Below are 22,779 nucleotides of genomic sequence, written 5' to 3'. Positions count from 1 at the left end.
GTATGAAGGGGTGATTGTGCTGACAGCACTGTATGGGGCAGAAACATGGAACATAATAGAGGAGTTTGAATGTGTTTGAGATGAGGCGTCTGAAAAGCATGGTAGGGGTTACTAGGCTGGATAATGGGAAACAAGGAGGTAAGGAGGAAAGTGTGGGGTGGAAAAGGAGTTGGGAGATAGGGTTGATGAAAGAGTATTGGTTTGGACACAAGTAAAGAATGAGTGAAGAAAGACTGGTAATAGAGGTGTGGAAGGCAGAGGTGGAGGGAATGAACATGAGGGGGCAACCACGGATGAGATGGATGGATGGGGTAAAAGGGGGATTGGGAAAAAGGGAAATGTCTGTTGAAGAAGGGAGAAGACAGAAGATAGGGGTAAGTGGAGAATGGTTGTGTATGGATGATGCTATGATACATGGAATGAAGTGGGTGGGGGATGGGGGGCAAGGGAGTAGGTGTGAATGACATTTTGATACAGTCCAAAGGTATTTCTCCCTGTCTTCTCTTATTCTGCAAGAGGAGATGGGGGGGTCGCTGATTAAATAAAGTGGCCTTGCTGTGGATGTGTTACGTCTTGCTACATTGCTTCTGACCCAGGGCAGTGGGCAAGATGCAGGGATGACCAGTCATCCAGGAGGAGCTATGAAAAGAGAGAGGGAGGGGTGATGAATGGGAGTGGAATATGTAGGGATGAAAAGGGTGGGAGTGGATTTATGTCTTTGATTTTGGCTAACTCCCTTGTAAGGGGGAAAAGCCATTGTTATATGTATGTAAAAGAACTTACTATTAACATACATACATATACCAAGGCTTTTTCCCCCTTACAAGGGAGGTAGCCAAAAAGGAAAAGGCATAAAATCATTCCTACCCATTCCATCCCTGAATACACTCCAAACCCCTCTACCCTCCCTCTTATCTTAGCACCTCCTGGATGATGAGTCATCCCTGCACCTTGTCCACTGCCCTGGGTCAGAAGCAGTGTTGCAAGACACAGCACATCCACAGCAAGGCTGCTTCATTAACTTGTCGACCCCACCCCTCTCCGTCCCCCCATGCATAAAAGGAGATGGGGAGAAATCCCTTCGAGCTGTGTCAAATTTTGCTCACACGTACTACCTCACCCACCATCCCCCTGCCCATTTCACCTCATGCATCACAACTTACTATTAAAATAATCATAAATCCATTTCAACATCATTCCCACATGTTCAGTTCAACTTCAACCTTCAATTAATTGACACCTGGGTGTTACCATACAAGCCCCTCTGTGGCTGAGTGTTAAATCTAATAGCAGTCTAGTATCACAGCATGAAAGGAACCCAGCCCCTTTTAGTGGAATGGTATGGAATGGTATGCAGTACGGTACTATACAGCCTCCCCTGAGAGTGTAACAACTATCTGCTTGTGGTCCTCAAGCACAACAAAATGCAGCTTGGCAGTGTATTCTCCCTTTTTCTGGGGCTTGAAATACACAGGGATACTGACGAAATGGCCACTCTTAATTTGGAACAAAGGGTGGCGTATCAAAAATGGTGAACCGCTTACTCGTGCTGTCACCTAAAAAAATAAATAAATTCATATGAAAGTTAGTGCATTATGTTGTCTAACCTAGGGGATGGGGAACATGGGAGGGGGGAGAGGTGAGGGGAAAGGGAAAGGAAGGAGGGGGAGAGGAGTACAATATATAATGAAGTAGTGGGGGTAAACCAGCTCCTGCTCTTGGGGTCTGCTGTAGAGGCACTGTCTCACTGCACTACCTTTGACATGAGCAATGTAGCATGGGACAGGGATCAGGGATGACCTTCATCCATGAGGTGCTAAGATGGGCAGGGCAATGAATGAGTTTTGGATGGGTATATGCTTTGATTTGGCCACCCACTTTATAGGGAGGAAAAGGGCCTTCAGGTATTTCACATACATATATCTACTTGTGACTGATACTGATGAGAGACTGAAACAGATGGTGTCCAAGTTTGAGAGGGTGTGCAATACTAAGTCATTCTTTACTATCAAAATCCTTCTACCATTTTTGAGCTATCATTTCAACAAAATATCACAACTAACCTGGTGGTCTGTGGTATCACGGTTATGTAAGGTGATTTTCACGTGGTTGTCCTTCATCACTCTAGTAGCTGGGAAAGCAAGACTGGTGGAAGCTGCTTCAACTTTGCTGGACCAGTAAGATAAGAGCAAATGAACTACAGGAAGTCTTTACAAAACTATTCCCATGTTTGAATAACAGTAATTTCACAAGTGAGCAAAGCAGTGGTTCTCAATCTTTTGTATCTTTCTAATGTATTTGGTAGTGACCATGTACTCAATACCCATAACATGGGTGGGAGTGAGTTCATGCCTTGGCTTATAAGAGGATTTATAAGGGGGCCTTTGTTATATATACAGAACAGGAAACAATGCTTAGAGGTTCCTTTCCAATGTATGTGCACACATATATGATATTTACCATGGAGAATGGTTGTGTATGGATGATGCTGTGATGCATGAAAGGGAGTGGGTGGAGGATGGGGGTGAAGGAGTATGTGTGAAAAATAATTTGACACAGCCCGAAGGGATTTCTCCCCAGCTTCTCTTTTCCTGCATAAGGGGACGGAGAGGGGGGGGGGGTTGCACATTAAATGAAGCGGCCTTGCTGCATCTTGCGGGACTGCTTCTGACCTAGGGCAAGTGGTGGATGAGATACAGGGATGACCTGTCATCCAGGATGAGCCAAGATAAGAGGGAGAGAGGGGGGTGAATGGGAGTGGAGTATATGGGGATGGAATGGGTGGGAGTAGATTTTATGCCATTGTTTTTGGGCTACCTCCCTTGTAAGGGGGAAAAAGCTATTGGTATATGTATGTACCATGGTCTTACATCATCTAGTAGACTTGTAAACAAACCAAACAAGCTCTTCAAGAAAGACAACCAAACTCAATATCCTACCAACAACCTTTAAACATCAGCCCCAAAGAGAAACCCCTCTCAAGAGTAATAATCACTGTTCATGACATCACTCAGCACTAAAACCTTATCAACACTGAGGGCCAGGGAAGTGGGTAAGATACAGGGATGACCTGTCATCCAGAAGGAGCCAAGATAAGAGGGAGGGAGGGGTGGTGAGTGGGAGTGGAGTAAATGGGGATGAAATGGGTGGGAGTGGATTTAAGCCTTTGACTTTGGCTACCTTCCTTGTTAGGGGGAAAAAACTGTTGGTATATGTATGTATCTTTACTTACCTCAGTTTGGATGATAAACTTTTGTTAGAATTTTCAGCTTCACTACTTTGTTTCTTGGTTCTACTGCAAGAACAAAAGGGAATTTCAATCAATGTTTTTATTTTTGTCTTCAAGAGAAGCCTCAAACACATGAAGTCATGAACTCAACCAAAATTCAATCAAACAGCAAAGATTAAAATTTGTACCTTTTATCCTGGTTTTGGTCTGTAGATTTGCTTACATTCCTTTTGGATTCATGGCTTACAGAAGTTTTTGGTGCAACAGGGTTCACTCTACTGTCCGTTCTGCTTGAACTAGGCACAAGTCTCAGATGAACTTGAAAGCTTCGATCGCCGTTTTCTGAGCATATCTGGCATAAAGTCAGAGGAACCTATTTCAGATTCACCTCCTTTTCTAAAAAATTACCTATATCTAAGCATTCCTTAGCATATGATGATGCTGATGTCGGTACCATGAGGTGTGAGTGGGTATACTAGGATGCCAGTGTCGGTGTCCTGAATATATTTATTTTGTAGTTGTAGCTGAATGACCCCCGTATTCTGTGAACAGGCTTGATTGTGTTTTCTGTGGTTATCAAAAGGGTAGACAGAAATTGATTCATTAACGATTAACCTGATAACTTTTTCTGCATTAGCTCTGGAGTATGTGTGGTTGGAATGGGTGGGAGTGGATTTTATGCATTTGTTTTTGGCTACTGCCCTTGTAAGGGGGAAAAAGCCATTGGTATATATATGTATGTATCAGGGATGGAATGGGTGGGAATGATTTTATGCCTTTTTCTTTTTGGCTACCCCCCTTGTAAGAGGGAAAAAGCCTTGGTATATGTATGTATGTATCAATAGGGTATACAGGAATACACTGTGGGAGGTACTGCAGATATATGGGATAGGAGGAAAGCTGTTAAGAGGAGCCAAATGTTTTTGTGAGAGTAGTAGAGTCTGTGTTAGAATTAGAAATGGAGAGAGTGAGTGGTCTGAGGTAATGGTGGGACTTTCCCTAGGATGTGTCATGTCACCTTGGCTGTTCAATTTATACATGGATGGTGTGGAGTGAGAAGTAAATGCAAGGTTAATAGGGAGAGAATAGATGGTTAAAGAAAATGGAGAAAAGCCAGTTGTTGTTTGCTGATGACACTGTGCTTGTAGCAGGATCAGAGGAGGTACTAAGGAAGTTAGTATCGGAGTTTGAGGTGTGTGAAACAAGGAAGTTGAAGATAAATGTGGGTAAATGTAAGGTGATGAGATGTACAAGGGGAGAGGATGGTAGCAAATTGGAAGTGAGTATTAAGGGAGAGGGGCTGGAGGAAGTAGATAGCTTTAGATACTTGGGGGCAAATGTGGCAGGAAAAGGAGGAGTGGAGTTGGGGGTAGAATGTAGATTGAGAGAAGCCTTGAGGGATTAAAAAGTGTAATGAGAAATAGACATTTGGGAATAGATGCTCAGAGGAGATTGCATGAAGGAGCACAAAAGATGGGACCCAAGTGTTGCTCCTTTCCTGTATACTACAGTGGTTATACAATATCATGACACCTTACCTGGACATTGGCTGTAGTCTGTGATGTCATAACATTTATCTGGTTGAGAGATATCTTCAGGCTGGTAGAGCCCATGCTTGGGAGCATCAGTTCCCGTGGTATGACACTTAACCAAGAAGTTTTAGAAACAACCTGAAACAAATCAAAGATGACTGTCGGGCCCAAAGGGATTTCTCCTTGTCTTCTCTAATTATTCGTGAGTGGATGAGGGGGGTAGAGTTGCCATGTAATGAAGAGGTGTGGGTTAGTTGTCAGGACCTGTTGTGTTGTTGTGCTGGGTCTTGCTTCTTGCTGCATTGTTTCTGACCCAGGCATGGCTGGCCCTTCATCCACAAAAGGGAAAACATAGGGGTTTTGGATGAGTGTGGGATAGGTGAATGGGCCACCATGAGGATACCATGTCAAACTCCTGAGCAGGTGGTCGGGACTTCGATTCCCAATACCCGCTGTGGGCTTTGTCACTTTGGTTCCCCACAGCTCTAGCCAGGCAGGGAGGTGATTTAACATCGGTCTAAAAAACCCAGCAGCATGCCACAACTGACATGGTGAGTTTGAGTGAAAGGATAGATCAATGGTGAGTACATGCCTGTCACTGGTGCTACAAGAAGAAGAAGAAGAAGAAAAAGAAAAAGAAGAAGAAATATATATATATATAAAATATACAAATCAAATCAGCTTTCATACAAGAGGGAAGAGAAAGACATACCTCCAGTGCTTGGGGTTGGGTTGTGTGGTTGATCACAAGGACAGCATGGCTGTTTTTGTCATTTGAATCTATGACAAGACTAGAGGGCTCTACACTCCAAGAGCTCTCTGATGCATTACTCTTGTCTGCAGAAGACTGCTGTTTCTTTGGAGGGGAGTGAACTACATTTCTGAAAATAAAATCACCTTACATCAAAGAAAACAACTTGAAAGGTTCATCTTCATTAGATTCAACTAAAAAACATACATACATATGCCAAGGATTTTTCCACCTTACAAGGGAGGTAGCCAAAGTCAAAAGGCATAATTCCACTCCCACCCATTCACCACCCCTCCCTCTCATCTTTTATAATAGAAAATCATTTATCATAGAACTGACTTCCATGTTTTAGAAACAATGAATATCTACCTATATACCAAAATTATTCTTTCCCCTTATAAGGGAGGCAGCCAGCCAAGGCACACCCCCCACCTATCCCACAACAAGTGTGGTCCATCTGAAGATCTTTTTGAGACCTTTCCACTTCACCCAGCACCTACCTGTCACAGATGTTCATGCCACCAACATCAGACACCACAGTATCTTCAGCAGCAAGTTGTACAAACACTGTGCTGGAGTTATCAAGCCCACTCTTTTCTTTAGCATGTATACCAATCTATTGTGTAAAGAACCAGACACAAAAATAACTATAAAAATAATTTACAAGTTTTACCTTATGAATAAAATCACTTATTACAATTTTATAACACTAAAGGGCACTTTTAACCTTTTTCCTTGTTATTCCCTTGTAGAAAACCTTCCTGTCCTCTACATGTGGAGAGATCAAGTCTTCCAGTACCAATTCTTCGCCACTGTAATGAACATCCCAGTCAATGCTGAGCAAGCTTGGGTCACTGACTCCTTTTGGTGCCACTGCCTTCTTTGACTGCCTGAAAGACAATGGGACATCATGAAGAGGTGCAACCTCAAAAGTGAAGCAAACGTTCTCAGTGGTTACCATATCTATGCACATTTGATTTTATGTATGTACCACCCCTAAGAATGCTGTCACATTTCTCCTATATATATTGTATAATCTTCCTAAATGGAGCAGCCTGGGAGATTCCTCTAAGTGTATTTTCCTCCTATGAGGAGTATATGCATACAGTAACTTGAATGTCCACCTTTACCAAGGTGGAAAAGAGCATTGGTACTTGTATACAGACCTCTTCTGCTTGTAACTACACCAATCTAGTTCTCAAATTAAGAATGAACCAGGAACAAAGAAAGAAAAAGGAAAAAGTACCTTCTAAAACCCTTCCGTAATATCTCATCTCCGGATGTAACTTGCAAATACCCAATACATCCAGGAGTAGGTTTATAGTTGGATAGGTTAGTTGCAATTACAATCACCAAAGCCCTCTTGTCCATAGCACCGACCACCAATTCCATGGGCTGCACACTGGCTTGTTCAAGTGGTAAGGGTTCCTTGCAGTGTTGGTCTGGAAATTGTGTTAATAAACAACATCTCAATTCCAGGTTTCTTTAAAAATTATGATGGTAAAGAAACTGACTTCCAATCAAATCATTTGCTTAATAACAATACACGCTTACATGAAAATACCAAAAGGCCTTTCCCCCTTTATACAAGAGGTGGCTAGCCAAGGCATGCTCCCACACTTTACCCATCCAACAACAATTTGTTTTCTCTTTAATCTTAACTCCTTGTTGATGAAGGGCCATATCCCACTGCCCAGTTCAGAAACAATGCAGCAAGACGCAGCACCTCCACAGATGGGCCCAGAAGCAAAAGCTGGTTTACCCCCACTGCTTCATTACATGGCAACCCTCCCCAACTCATCCACTCCATGCAATAATAACAACTGTTTGACCCCTGTGGTAGAGGGGGAAAGAAGTTCTTATGCATGTTGTTGTTGTTGTTCCCTAGACTGTCTGTCCGAGCAGTTCCGTCTCCTCAAGGAATGCCACAGCTGAAACTGGGTTTTCCCACAAATCCTTTATAGAGTGTATGTTGTGTTGTTTGCGTGCATGATTGTGTATAATGCAGTCTTCCATTATGTGTTGTATGGTATGGGGTGAAGTGTTACATCCTGGGCAGCTGTTCACAATGTGGTCATCCAGCCTCTTCTGGTAGCTTAGAAGTGCTGGGAGGTGGCCACACCGCAGTCTGGCCAGGTGGACTCTGTCCTTTCATGGGAGAGAGGATTCAGAAGGGTGGATATCAGGGGGTCTGGCATGCAGCTGTGTGTTGTCTTTCAGTGTGTTAATGGAGCGCTGAGTGATATGATTATGAATATGTTTCCGGAGGCTGGTATTTGGTGGTTGTGGAGGAAGAGAAGAGAGTATCTGTGTTTGATACAGGTCTTTGGGTGTTGTTTTAATGTTTCTTGGTGTGTGTGGGTGTTCTGCTATGTAGTGTACCGGATGTGATGTGTTTGTGGTGGCTGCGGCAAGTGTTTGTGTGCCTCTCATGTCAAGGTGGTCCTTGACTTTGAGGACTTTTGTTTCATGGTGTAAATGGTCTGTAGGTGTTATATTTGTGCAGCCTGTAATTGTTTTTAGGGCTTTGTTTTGTATGATTTGAAGGATGTTGTGGTGTGTCTCACTGCGATTAGGAGCCCATGCAGGACTCGCATAATTCATCCCTGAGTGTATGCATTGTTTGTATATTGTTGTACTAGTTTCTTTGTTTTGTCCAAATGTTGTTCCAGTGATTGACTTAAGTGTGTTAAGTCTAGGTGTGCATTTGTTTTTTATGTTTGTGATGTGCTGTTTGAAAGACATGGATGTATTGTATGTTACACCAAGAATTTTCGGTGTGTTTGTGTGTGGTATTAGAGTGTTGTTGATGTAGAGATGAGGTATGTATTTGTGTTCTTTTGTCCAGTTGGTGAGAAGTGTTGCTGTAGATTTGGTTGGAGCTATTTTGAGTGTTTGTGATGAACCATGTGTTGAGTGTATCAAGATATGGCTGGGTTATTTCTGCAGCTTTTTCTGTGTTATGATGTGTGCATGTGATTGTTATGTCATCTGCGTAGGAAGAGATTTGTATTTCTGAGGTGTCTGGTGTGGGTAAGTCATGCATGTACAGGTTGTCATCGACTTACGACCAAGTTCGGTTCCGAAAGACAGGTCGTAAGTCGATCTGGACGCAAGTCGGACTTTATATATATACAGTATATATTACCCTTTATATATATATATACATATTACCCTTTAAATATTATTTTTGTTACTGTATATATATATACCCTGTACATACATATACCAAGGCTCCTTTCCCCCTTACCAGGGGGGTAGCCAAAAAGGACAAGGGACAAAAACATTCCCACCATTCCATCCCCGAAAACACTCCACACCCCTCCACCCTCCCTCCCATCTTAGCACCTCCTAGATGACGGGTCATCCCTGCACCCTGTCCACTGCCCTGGGTCAGAAGCAGTGTCGCAGGACACAGCACATCCACAGCAAGGCCGCTTCATTAAATTGGCGACCCCCCCTCTCCGTCCCCCCATATAAAGGAGAGGACGGGGAGAAATCCCTTCGGGCTGCATCAAAAATTTTTGCTCACACACACTACCTCACCCCCCATTCCCCCGTCCAATCCACCTCATGCATCACAACATTTTCCATATACAACCATTCTCCATTCACCCGTCTTCTGTCCTCTCCCGTCCTTCCTCAACAGACATTCTCCTCTTCCCCAAAGCCCCCTTCACCCCATCCATCCATCTCATCATAGGACGTCCCCTCATGTTCACTCCCTCCACATCTGCCTTCCATACCTCCTTTACTAGTCTTTCTTCACTCATTCTTTCCATGTGTCCAAACCATCCTAATACTCTTTCATCCACCCTATCTCCCAGCTCCCTTTCCACCCCTGTTCTCCTCCTCACTTCCTCATTTCTCACTCTATCCAGCCTAGTAACCCCCATCATACTTCTCAGACATTTCATCTCAAACACATTCAAGTTCCTTCTCTCTTATGTTCCATGTTTCTGCTCCATACAGTGCTGTATATTGTATATTATACTTAGCATACTGAAATAATCTTAGCATCTTTGAACTATGTTGTATAGTATTTTTAACCTTATTATAATTTTATCTGATTTTCTATGGGAAATGTAGCCTAGGCCTAAGCATACTGAATAAAATCCTATCATCTTTGACCTATGATATCTAATACTGTATTTTTTAACCTTTCTTTTATTTTACCATCAGACTTTCTTTAGGAAACATGCATACTGAATAAAATCTTATTATCTTTGAGCTACGTTGTTTAATATTCATTAACCTTTTTATCATTTTCGTTAGGCATACGCATGCTGAATAAAGTCCTGTCATCTTTGACCTACAAATGCTTTTTTGTTGGTTAAATTAAAATCATTGCAAGGCAAAATTAGTTTAAAAAAATTCAAAACCCATTCTTTTCGTTTACATACTGTACTGAAAATACTGTTATCGACAACAGACTAGGCATAAACAAAGTTTACTGTTACACTTTTTTAATAGCAAAACATAAAAGTACAAAATGCTGTACCAAATATATTGTTATCGACAACAGACTAGCCATAAAAAGTTTTACTGCTACATTTTATTAATTACAAAACATATAAAAATACAAAATGCAGGGCAAAATTAGGATTTTTTTCATTTCAAAACACATTCTTTTCGTTTATGTACTGTACTGAACATATTATCAACAACAAACTAGCCTAGGCATAAAGAAAGTTTTACTGTTACATTTTATTAATTAGAAAACATATAAAAATACAAAAATACAAAATGAAATGCAAAAGTAGGAAACATTTTACTTCAAACAAACAAAATGAAAGAATATTTAGCTAGCTGGGATGCTGACACTGCTAGCAGCCTGCCAAAACTATCATACTCGCATCTCACGACGTGCGGAGTAATTGTACTGCACTGCCAGGCATAACATTGCAATTCTATTACTCTATTAAATGTTAAATATTATTGCACTATCTCGTGGTCGTAAAGTCAATCAGTCATAAGTCGCATAGGTCGTAAGTCGACAACTACCTGTATAGATTAAAGAGCGTGGGGGATAGAACAGAGCCCTGTGGTACTCCACTCTTAATGTTTCTGATGTGTGATGATTGGCCATTATATGACACATAAGCATTCCTACCTGCCAGATAATTGGCCAGCCATCTTTTGGTGTTATTGTGCATGTCTGTGTTATATATTTTATTTGTTAGGTTGTGGCAGGGGATAGCATCAAAAGCTTTACTAATGTCTAATGTTATAAGAAGTGTTCTGTGGTGGGGCCTATCTGAATTGATACCATCTAAAAAATTTTGTGTGAGGTTTATCAGAAGAGTGTTTGTGGAGTGTAGTGGCCTAAAACCGTGTTGTGTGTCAGCAAGGGGAATATGCGGTGTGACAAGTTGAAGTATTAGGTGTTCAATGACTTTAGAGGGGGTGCAGAGAAGTGTGATTGGACGGTGCGATGTTGGGATTGTTGGGTCTTTGTTCGGTTTTGGAATGGTGATTATTTTACCATGCTTCCAGATGTCGGGTATAGTGTTGTGTGAATAGCTGTAGTTTGTGAGTACATGTATACCTTGTGGTCCAATGTGTTTTAGGCGGATGTTACTTATGTTATCAGGGCCACAGGCAGATGAGTGCTTGAAATTATGTATTATGTGTTTTGTCTGACTCTCTATGAAGGGTGTATAGTCTGAGTCTGTGGGAAAGTCTTTCTTATGTCGAATAGTGCGTCAGTCGTCAGGGTGAGAAGTGAGATGGCTTGTCTGTGCAAAATGACGTATGAGTGTGTTTGCTTGTTGTTTGTTTGAGGGTAGATTGTCTGTTGTTGTGATTATTGCTGCGTGAGAGCGTGTTGTGTTACTGTTGGATAGTGTAATGCTGTTGAGTGTTTTGTACAATTTGCTGGTGTTTGTTTTGTACATACATATACCAAGGCTTTTTCCCCCTTACTAGGGAGGTAGCCAAAAAGGAAAAGGCATAAAATCATTCCCAACCATTCCATCCCTGAATACACTCCACACCCCTCCAATCTTAGCACCTCCTGAATGACGGGTCATCCCTGCACCCTGTCCACTGCCCTGGGTCAGAAGCAGTGTCGCAAGACACAGCACATCCATAGCAAGGCCGCTTCATTAAATCGGCGACCCCCCTCTCCGTCCCCCCATATAAAGGAGAGGACGGGAAGAAATCCCTTCGGGCTGCGTCAAAATTTTGCTCACACACACTACCTCACCCCCGATCCCCCCGTCCATTCCACCTCATGCATCACAACATCTTCCATATACAACCATTCTCCATTCACCTCTGTCTTCTGTCCTCTCCCGTCCTTCCTCAACAGACATTACCCTCTTCCCCAAAGCCCCCTTCACCCCATCCAAGGACGTCCCCTCATGTTCAGTCCCTCCACATCTGCCTTCCACACCTCTTTTACTAGTCTTTCTTCACTCATTCTTTCCATGTGTCTAAACCATCCTAAAACTCTTTCATCAACCCTATCTCCCAACTCCCTTTCCACCCCTGTTCGCCTCCTCACTTCCTCATTTCTCACTCTATCTAGCCTAGTAACCCCCATCATACTTCTCAGACACTTCATCTCAAACACATTCAAGTAGCATGCAGTCTATACTATAGGGTCTATATGGGGCGCCCCTACGGACCAGAGCCACACATCATTTTGTCTATGATAGAGGAAAACTCTGTTCATAGAGAAATGATGACACTTTTATACTACGACTGTCCCTCCGTTATGCTGTCCCCCAACCCCTTGTTACTGTCCTGTACCATTTCTCTGAGTATTCTTTTTCTGTGGTGGGGGAATTCCCTGTGGTGGGGGAAAAGAATACTGCCACCAAGTATTCCCACTTGGATCGTAAGAGGCGAGAAGAAAGGGACGGGGATTGGGACTAGGCATCCTTCTCCTTGTAGCCCCACAGGGCACATTCCTTAAAGTAAAAGCAAAAGTTTGTTTTGTGATCAAGTGTATTGATAAAGTTTTGCCAATTTTGTGTTTTTTGTTCATGTATTTTATTGGCAATCAGTGTTCAGTGTTTGTATTTGGTCTGCTATGCTTTGAGGGATAGGTGTGGGTGGTATTGTGTTTAAGTGTGTCTCGTTGTCTGATGAGGCCTTGGATTTCTGGTGTGAAGCTGGGGTTGTGTGATTTTCTGTTGCCTCTGGGGATGTATCTCTTGTCTGTGTTTTGTATGATTGTATTAAAAGTGTGCACAGCATTGTTTATGTTTGTGATTGGTGTACGGTTAAGTGTTTCAAAATGTTGTTCTGTCTCTTCAGTAAAAGCTTCCCAGTTAGCTCTCTTGTAATTGGTGTATGTGTGTCTGTGGCCAACTGGGGTGCATCTTGTTTTTGTGGTGATGATGATTGGAAGGTGGTCAGAACCAAGGGTTCCGACCACTCTCCATGATGTTGTTGGGGTTAGGCAGGGGGAGCAAAAGGTGATATCAGGAGAGGAGGGAATGTAGAGGGCTTGGTGTGGGATATGTGTATGATTATGTGTGTTGTTCATGATAGTCAATGAGTCAAACTGAGTCTGTATATCAAGCCCTCTGTCTGTGTCAGGGTTGTCAACATACCAGGCACACGACTTGGCGTTGAAGTCACCACCCATGATCAGGTTGGGGATTGAGGCTAGTTGGCTAAATTGAGGCCTGAAGGTGTTTGGAACTGTGGGGGATGATTGGGGGGGAATGTACATGTTAACTATTGTCAGTGTTGATTTGTTGCCTGTGCGGATTCGAATGGATTGGATTTCTGTAGTGTTATCTGTGGTAGGGAGGAGAATTTTGGTTGTGGCACTTGTGTCCACAAAACAGATGGAGTGGTGGATCAGGGTGATGAGTCCACCGCCATTGCTGTCGGTCCGGTCTTGTCTGATGGTGGTGTAATTATGAAATGATGGTGTTTTGTGTGAGTGTCTTAGTTTTGTTTCTTGTATAACTGCATGTTGTAAAAGGGGACTAAATGGGACAGACAGGGGGAAGAAGGGAGAGAAAGACAGGAAATGCATAAATTACCTTTAAAGAGTTGAAGCTTTACAAAAGCTGCCCTGTCTCCTTTGTTGTGAATGAAGGTATTGAGCAGTGCAGGTTCTGTGACAATCAGGTTTGGGATCGTGAAGTTCCCCTCCCAGTTCACATCTGGAAAAACCAAACTACTGCTTCCTCCATATCCTGCTACTGGAATCTAGAACAAAAATAGTAAGAGACGGAAGGCTTTTTTTTCATCCAGTCAATAGTTACTCAAAAAGTGAAGTGGCTAGGCATGGGGGGGGGGGGGATTTTTACCCCTGCTTTGCTTTCACCACACACACCCCTTTCACACCTTCCCCCTCAAACCATACAAAGGTACCTCATCCCTTTACCTAGCAATAATACCACTTCATCCGCTGTGCACCCCTCCCTCTTTGAAGAGCTCCTCACCTGAGTCATCTCCAACACTCATTTGTCAAACATCTTGACCACAAGCTCTTTTGACTTCCTTCACCCCCAACTCATCACTATGCATTTTTTCTTGGGTTACCCCTTCCTCTCACTCCTGAAAAAAGGGTTATATACATCTTCTAAGGATATCTATTATCATTCATTCTTATAACGTGACCATACCACCACAGGCTGGCCTGTTCTACTCTTTATCCCATTCTTACTCTGTTTGTCTAAAAGAGGGTAGAGTACTGGAGGACTGGAGGAGTGCCTGTATAGTTCTGCTTTACAAGGGAAAAGGGGACAAGTGAAAGTGTAGTAGCTTCAGAGGGATCAGTTGGTTAAGTGTAGTTGGGAAGGCTTATGGGAGGGTTTTGATTGAGAGGATTAGGAGAGGAACAGAGGGAGTAATTGGTGAGGAACAGTGTGGGTTTAGGATAGACAGGGGTTGCATGGATCAGATTTTTGTGGTAACACAGATACATGAGAAAGCTTTAGGAAAAGGTAAGGATTTATTTTGGGCCTTTATGGACTTGGAAAAGGCACTGTGGGGGGTATTGTTGACATATGGGATAGGAGGAAAGCTGTTAAGACCAATCAAGTTTTTCAGAGAGTAGTAAATCTGTGTTAGAATTAGAAATGGAGAGAGTGAGTGGTTTGAGGTTAAGGTGGGACTCTGCCAGGGATGTATTATGTTGCCTTAGCTGTTCAATTTATACATGGATGGGATGGTGCAAGAATTAAATGCAAGGGTAATGTGCTACGGATTAAAGATGGTTAAAGAAAATGGAGAAAAATGGGAGATAAGCCAGTTGTTCTTTGCTGAAGACACTGTGCTTGTAGCAGGATCAGAGGAGGGATTAAGGAAGTTAGTGATGAAGTGTGGGAAGGTATGTGAAAGAAAGAAGTTAAAGATAAATATGGGTAAAAGTAAGGTGATGAGATGTATAGGGAAAAGAATGGCAGCAAATTGGAAGTGAGTATTAAGGGGGAGAGACTGGAGAAAGTGAATAGTTTTAGATACTTGGGTGCAAATGTGGCAGGAAAGGGAGGAGTGGACGTAGAATGTAGATTGAGAGAAGTGAGTAAATGCCTTGGTGGATTAAAAAATGTGAGAAATAGACATTTGAGAATGGATACTATGAGGAGATTGTATACAGGAGGAATTGTGCTGACAGTACTGTACGGAGCAGAAACATGGAACATAAAAGAGGAAGGGAGGAAGAGTTTAAATGTGTTTGAGATGAAATGCTGAGAAGCATGGTAGGGGTTACTAGGCTGGATAGAGTGAGAAACAATGTGAGGAGGAGAGTGGGGCTAGAAAGGGAATTGTGAGATAGGGCTGATGAAAGAGTATTGGGGTAGTCTGGACACATGGAAAGAATGAGAGAAGAACGATTATTAAAAGAAGTGTAAAAGGCAGAGGGGGAAGGACTGAACATGAGGGGGTGACCAAGGATGAGATGGATGGATGGGGTAAAAGGGGCACTGGGAAAGAGGGGAATGACTGTTGAGGAAGTAAGGGAAAAGACAGAAGATGGGGGCAAGTGAAGAATGGTTGTATATGGATGATGCTCAATGCATAGAAGGGAGGGAGTATGTGTGAATGCCATTTTGACGCAGCCAAAGGGGATTTCTCCCTGTCTTCTCTTTTTCTACATGAGAGGACAGAGAGGTGGGTCACTGATTAAATGAAGTGGCCTTGCTGTGGATGTGCTATGTCTTGCTACATTGCTTCTGACCTAGGGCAGTGGTGGGCAAGATGCAGGGATGACCAGTAATCCAGGAGGAGCCAAGAAAAGAGGGAGGGAGGGGTGGTGAATGGGAGTGGAGTATGTGGGGATGAAATGGGTGGGAGTGGATTTATGCCTTTGACTATGGCTACCTCCCTTCTAAGGGGGAAAAGGCTGTTGGTATATGTATGTATGTACTCTGAATGAACAATGGCCCAACCTTGTCACTATGGCCTGATCCCCGGAAAGCTGAATGACCCGAATGAATTGTCCAAACTACACAATCATTTGCACTTATTGACAATTAAAAATAAATCAGGTCTTACCTGGAAGACGATCCGCTTTGAAAACCCTTGTGGTTTACAAACAATGATGCCTTTGTGAGGACTAACAGAGGAAGGTGTGTAGGCAATCATCATCGACATTCCTTCAAAAGGCTTCAGAACAACTTGTAATTCACGAACATTCTTGCCTTTGTCATTGACAATCTGAAAAATATGAACATATCCAAACTTGACATCTCAAAGTATACAAGAATTTCTGACACTTGTACATACATAAATCCATACACACATGCATAGTAAGCCATTATGAAAATGAAGACTCCTGTGTCAGACTCAGAACTTTCTAGCCAACCCACTATAACTGCTCCTCCACTCATCACACACTCCATGGGACAACCAATGAACCCAGGTACTTTACCAGTTTTCATTGCTTTCAATGCTCATTGTATATCATACTATGGCCCCATCATTCTTCTATTCTATCATTGTCATTTTCCTGCCATGTTCCACTGAGTAAAATATGTCGCAATGGAGTCAGTATCCCAATACTCACCTGAAAACATTGGTCTCCCCGGATTTCAACGTGTAGGGTCAGATACAATGTACTTCGCACATTCTTCAAAATACACTTCTGGGTTGAAATGCTGTTCAAAGAAACAGTTCCCCACACAATGCTGGCCTTGTTGCTTTCCAGTGCAGGTTCATCATCCTCTTTTCTCTGCTGAAATGCCACGCATGGTACAACTGAGTCAACAGGTTCAAAGTCAACTATACTTTATGCACAAATACAAGTTTTCTGAACTAACTGCAATTACGAGACTTACCTCCAGTGCAGTTGGATTACTTGTGCATTTTGACACAGTTCTATGCTTCTCAGACCCAAAGTGGATACTATTCTGCTGAACGACTTCAGCATGACTCTCTTCTTGGCAGACTCCAGCAATCTTAATTTCATATTCTATTCCCTTCGGCTCAACACACACTGTCACATTACTAGAATTTGAAATGGGAAGGAAACACCCAGGTTCATTATGAAACTGAAAATGTCAATATAAAATTGTGCATTACTAATTTCTTCACACACATATACAAAGAGATTTTCCCCACCTTTCCGACCTCCCCAAGGTTTGAGGCTTGAAAAAGAGGCTAAATGTAACCCGAGTATGAGCCTTTATTTTCATGAGGTTCGGCACTACATGGAAGCCTTTCTCCTGGTGGCAGACATCAAGCGACACAACCAAAGGTATGCTTGAAGCATTGAAAAGAGGAATATCTGCCACAGAGGACTCCCCAAGATTTGCTTCAAGTTCCAGTGGCTCTTCTATTTTCAAGGAACTCAGCTTCACAACTGCCACCTCAGCCTGTTGAACAAGCCATGCTAATACCATCAGGACACAAACCAATTTCTTTAGAAAATAATACATCTCATTCATGTTACCTGCATGGGCATCAATATCATTATAATTTGGTTTGCCACAAGTAAATTTACACACCTCAGGGTACAAACTAATTTCTTCAGAAAATACTATGCAACAAATTCATTTGTCTCACCTGCATGGGTACAGAAGCAATAATAAATTGGGTTCCTCTGGGCGAATCTACACACACTTGTAATACACCTTTTATACTGATGACATCCTCTTCTTTCACTGCAACAGAACCAATTTAGTTAACAAACACTTGCATCAGCAACAAACTTGTTAAAGAAATGGTTCCACTCATGCTTCAGGTTTCAAATACCATACTGAACCTTTCATTTCTGCCAAACTTGGAGCTTTAAGAATGACTTTTGCTGTGAAGGGAGAAGACCCGGTTGTATGACCGATTGGTTGCAGTTCACAGAAAGCTGCTTCTGGAGTGGAGATCTTCAACTTTGTGTTTGCCTCATTCTCCCAGCAGAAAAGGGGTTCCTTCACTGGTCCCTAAATACAAAACATCAGCCATACTAGCATATCCAAAATAAAGCATCCAGACAAAAACTGAAAGACATCAAGATATTTTTATTTTTCTTCTTCAAGTGAAACTTGACCAAGAACAACTTTACCTGATTTATTTTAAGAAAAACTGGAATGGGGACGTTTGACTTGTTGATGAAAGTCACCTCTCTGGTGGTACTGCATCCCTCGGCCAAAATACCAAAATCCAGAGTGCCACCACTTGCGGTGGACACTTCAACCTGGAAAATCAACAAACTGATTCTCCAGCCTCTCAAAATGCCACTATATGTCCAAAAGGTACACAAATAATGGGGGATATTTCCCCACCCCCAAAGAATTTGCCTATTGGGTTCTCAATAGTTAATAAAAGATGCAATCCTAATAGCATGAACCCCATCACACAAAGATGCACTGCCAATTTCAAACATCTTCATTTAAATTATTTTGATGGCTACATTGAAAATGTAGTAAAATTTCAAGGTGGTGAGGAACGTGTTGAGGATGTATAGGATGGGGGTTGTCTGTTGAGTTGAGGGGAGTCAAAAGTTTTAGCATTATTAGCAGAGTCCGTATCAGTGTTGAGAATATAGAGTGAATGTTTTGAGGTGAAGGTGCGTCTGTGCTAGGGTTGTGTAATGTCACAATGGTTGTTCAGTGTGTATATTGATGGGGAAGCAAGGGAGTAGCACAGGATGCAAGAGGGATGTCTGTCAAGCAGGCAGATAGTGAATAAGATACAAGTAAATGCAGAGAAACAGAGTGAATGAAGTAATGTTGCAGCCTGATGGGATACTCTTCTTGCTTGTTCCGTAATGTCTTTTAACAGATGAGAAAGGGAGGGGGCAGGGATTGCCATATAATAAAGCAGTGGAAGTGACAAGAAATGAAGTCTTTGAACTCCACATAACAGTAGGAAATGTGAAACTGATGAGTCATACAAACAAGGTAGACACAATATTGCCAAAGCAAACTTTACATGTAGGACTGAGGAAATCCTTGAAGATAACAAGACACAGATAAGACAGGAGAGGAACATTATAGCTTTCTTAAAGGAAGGGGACTGAGTACAAACATTCATTCAAGACAACTCTGCAAAAAAAAACTTGTGAGTAAGGGAGGAGATTATACACGAGTTTTGTGATTGACACGCTGTACATACATACATATACCAAGGCTTTTTCCCCCTTACAAGGGGGGTAGCCAAAAAAAAAAGGCATAAAATCATTCCCAACCATTCCATCCCTGAATACACTCCACACCCCTCCACCCTCCCACTTATCTTAGCACCTCCTGGATGACGGGTCATCCCTGCACCTTGTCCACTGCCCTGGGTCAGAAGCAGTGTCGTAAGACACAGCACATCCACAGCAAGGCCGTTTCATTAAATCGGCGACCATCCCTCTCCGTCCCCCCATGCATAAAAGGAGAAGACGGGGAGAAATCCCTTCGGGCTGCGTCAAATTTTGCTCACACATACTACCTCACCCCCCATCCCCCTGTCCATTCCACCTCATGCATCACAACATCATCCATATACAACCATTCTCCATTCACCCCTGTCTTCTGTCCTCTCCCGTCCTTCCTCAACAGACATTCCCCTCTTCCCCAAAGCCCCCTTTACCCCATCCATCCACCTTATCCTAGGATGTCCCCTCATGTTCACTCCCTCCACATCTGCCTTCCACACCTCTTTTACTAGTCTTTCTTCACTCATTCTTTCCATGTGTCCAAACCATCCTAATACTCTTTCATCAACCCTATCTCCCAGCTCCCTTTCCACCCCCGTTCTTCTCCTCACCTCCCCATTTCTCACTCTATCTACCCTAGTAACCCCAATCATACTTCTCAGACACCTCATCTCAAACACATTCAAACTCCTTCTCTCTTCCTCTCTTATGTTCCATGTTTCTGCCCCATACAGTGCTGTTGGCACAATCACTCCTTCATACAGTCTCCTCTTAGCATCCATTCCCAAATGTTTATTCCTCATTACACTCTTCAATCCACCAAGGCATTTACTCACTTCTCTCAATCTACATTCTACCTCCACCTTCACTCCAACTTTTCCTGCCACATTTGCACCCAAGTATCTAAAACTATCCACTTCCTCCAGTTGCTCTCCCTTAATGCTCACTTTCAGTCTACTGCCACTTTCACCCCTTGTACATCTCATCACCTTACTTTTACCCACATTTATCTTTAGCTTTCCTCTATCACATACTCTCCCAAACTCTGTCACCAACTTCCTCAATCCCTCTTCCGATCCTGCCACAAGCGCAGTGTCGTCAGCAAACAACAACTGGCTCACCTCCCACTTTTCTCCATTTTCTTTAATCATCACCAATCCCTGACCCACTACCCTTGCATTTACCTCTCGCACTACCCCATCCATGTACAGGGTGACATAACGCATCCTTGATGAAGTCCCACCTTTACCTCGAACCACTCACTCTCTCCATTTCTAATCCTGACACAAGCTCTACTACTCTCATAAAAACTCTTGATAGCTCCTAGAAGCTTTCCTCCTATCCCATATATCTGCAGTACCTCCCACAGTGCCTTTCTGTCTACCCTATCGTAAGCCTTTTCCAGATCCATAAAAGCCCAAAAAACATCCTTCCCCTTTCCTATAGCTTTCTCACATATTTGTCTTACCACGAAGATCTGATCTACACAACCTCTACCCGTCCTAAATCCACACTGTTCCTCACCAATTACTCCCTCTGTTCCTCTCCCAATCCTCTCAATCAAGATCCTCCCATAAGCCTTCCCAACTACACTTAACAAGCTAATCCCTCTGAAACTACTACATTCACACTTGTCCCCTTTTCCCTTGTAAAGTGGAACTATACAGGCACTCCTCCAGTCCTCCGGCACTCTACCTTCTCTCCAGCAAATATTAAATAACCTCACCAGCCAGTCCACCATCACTGTACCTCTTTTTTTTTTTTAGACATTCTGAATGGCATCCATCCAGACCAGGTGCCTTACCTGCTTTCATCATCTTAACAACTGCCTTCACTTCATCCTTCCTTATTTCTCCTCCATTTTCCTCACTCATCACGGTCATTTTCTTAGCATTTCCCACTGCAACTATCTTTCCCTCCCTATCCTCCTTCACATTTAGTAACTCCCTAAAATATTCTGCCCATCTTCCCCTTACTGCCTTCTCTTCCATTATCAACTCTCCATCTGCACCTTTTACCTTTTCTTCTTTACTTGATTCGCCTCCTCTTCTCTTAATTTCTTTCCAAAACATCTTTTTATTGCTTTCAAAATTTTCTGTCATACTCTTACCCCACTTCACATCTGCTCTCCTCTTACAAAGGATTACAAAGGCGGAGCATGCCGACAGGAGACCTTTTGATCCATATCTAGGTCGGATGCAAAAAAAAAAAAAAAAAAAAAAAAAAAAAAAAAAAAAAAAAAAAAAAAAAAAAAAATAATAATAAATTAAAACTATAATAATGTAAAAATAACAAATAAAATACATAAATAAATGCATAGGTATAGTTGAATAACAAACAAAAAGGTAAATAGTAAATGATTATAAATTGACATATAACTAATAATAAATGAAAATCAGACAGACAAATTATAACAAAACAAAAACAAATAATATAACATAAATTATAATCATTACAGCATCTTACTTAGGTATTTATCTAAATGATTCTTAAAGCTTCGAACTGAACTACATTGCACTACCTGTGCAGGAAGTTTATTCCATTCATTAACTACACGGTTGGCAAAGTTGTTTCTACCTACTTCCAAATTGAATCTATTTCCGGATAGTTTGAGACCATTGTTTCTTGTCTGATTCTCATTCAATGTGAAAATTTGGTCACTTTTGATGTTGTCAATTCTCTTTAAAATCTTAAAGACCTGTATCAAGTCACCTCTGAGTCTACGCTTTTTTAGGGAAAACAGATTCATGTGCTTAAGTCGATTTTCGTATGATTTATTTTTGATATTTGGAATCAGTTTTGTGGCTCGCCGTTGTACTTTTTCCAGTCTGTCAATGTCTTTAATGAGATTCGGTGACCATACGGAAACAGCATATTCCAAATGTGGACGAACTAACGATTTATATAGCTTGTTAATGAGTGATGGACTTTTGAAATCAAAAGATCGCGCAATCAATCCCAGAATCTTATTTGCTTTCTCAGAGGCTGAAATACACTGCTTGGATGATTTGAGGTCGTTACTGATAATTACGCCGAGATCTTTTTCACTATCCACTTTTGTTAACGAATTTCCAAATAACTTGTAATCGTACTTACTGTTATTTTTACCTATGTGCATTACCTTGCATTTACTTGTGTTAAATTTCATGAGCCACTTTTCAGACCATTGCTGTAATTGATCTAAATCTTCTTGAATATCTAATTGGTTTGAGTGATCATTTGCGACACCGCACAGTTTTGTATCATCAGCAAATTTGGAAACAGTAGATTTTAGTCCATTGTCTATATCATTTATATATACTATGAATAGAAGTGGCCCAAGAACGGAACCCTGAGGAACTCCACTTGCAACATTTTTCCATCCAGAAGTTTTTCCATTTAAAACAACTCTCTGTTTTCGACCTTTCAACCAATTACTAGTCCAACCTAATAGGCTACCACTTATTCCATGCAAAGCTAATTTAGTAAGTAGTCTATCGTGTGGGACGGTATCAAAAGCTTTTGCAAAGTCTAGATATATTAAATCTATATTGTTTCTTTTGTCATAATTCGAGATAACTGTGTTGTAGAATTCGAGTAAGTTAGTCACGCAAGAACGTTTCCGTCTGAAACCATGCTGGCTATCATTTATCAAACGGTTACTTTCTAAATGATATTCGATATCATCTCTGATGATAGTTTCCATTATTTTTCCTACGATCGAAGTCAAACTTAT

At 41.9% G+C, this 22,779-nt stretch overlaps 1 protein-coding gene across 2 annotated transcripts in view; it reads right to left on the bottom strand.

The window, feature by feature from the left end:
* Positions 1-991: 991 nt before the first annotated feature.
* The window catches only part of LOC143036868 (uncharacterized), a 73,342-nt gene continuing 51,554 nt past the window's right edge, over positions 992-22,779 (bottom strand). For both annotated transcript variants that reach the window (XM_076204768.1, XM_076204769.1), the window contains 17 exons: positions 17,985-18,116; positions 17,691-17,862; positions 17,492-17,589; positions 17,048-17,301; positions 16,765-16,933; positions 16,494-16,661; positions 15,983-16,144; positions 13,519-13,687; positions 6,759-6,954; positions 6,240-6,402; positions 6,013-6,128; positions 5,474-5,642; positions 4,768-4,899; positions 3,418-3,581; positions 3,233-3,295; positions 2,064-2,169; positions 992-1,556 (listed from right to left, as the gene is read on the bottom strand). In XM_076204768.1, the coding sequence (XP_076060883.1) occupies positions 1,365-1,556; positions 2,064-2,169; positions 3,233-3,295; positions 3,418-3,581; positions 4,768-4,899; positions 5,474-5,642; positions 6,013-6,128; positions 6,240-6,402; positions 6,759-6,954; positions 13,519-13,687; positions 15,983-16,144; positions 16,494-16,661; positions 16,765-16,933; positions 17,048-17,301; positions 17,492-17,589; positions 17,691-17,862; positions 17,985-18,116 (2,625 nt within the window). In that variant the 3' untranslated portion in view covers positions 992-1,364. The remainder of the gene's footprint in view (positions 1,557-2,063; positions 2,170-3,232; positions 3,296-3,417; positions 3,582-4,767; positions 4,900-5,473; positions 5,643-6,012; positions 6,129-6,239; positions 6,403-6,758; positions 6,955-13,518; positions 13,688-15,982; positions 16,145-16,493; positions 16,662-16,764; positions 16,934-17,047; positions 17,302-17,491; positions 17,590-17,690; positions 17,863-17,984; positions 18,117-22,779) is intronic.

Source organism: Oratosquilla oratoria, chromosome 21 (genome assembly GCF_046742065.1).
Source record: "Oratosquilla oratoria isolate Oo_2021 chromosome 21, ASM4674206v1, whole genome shotgun sequence".
NCBI lineage: Eukaryota > Metazoa > Arthropoda > Malacostraca > Stomatopoda > Squillidae > Oratosquilla > Oratosquilla oratoria.
Note: the sequence above shows the minus strand (reverse complement) of the source record. Positions and strands in the feature narration are given on the sequence as shown.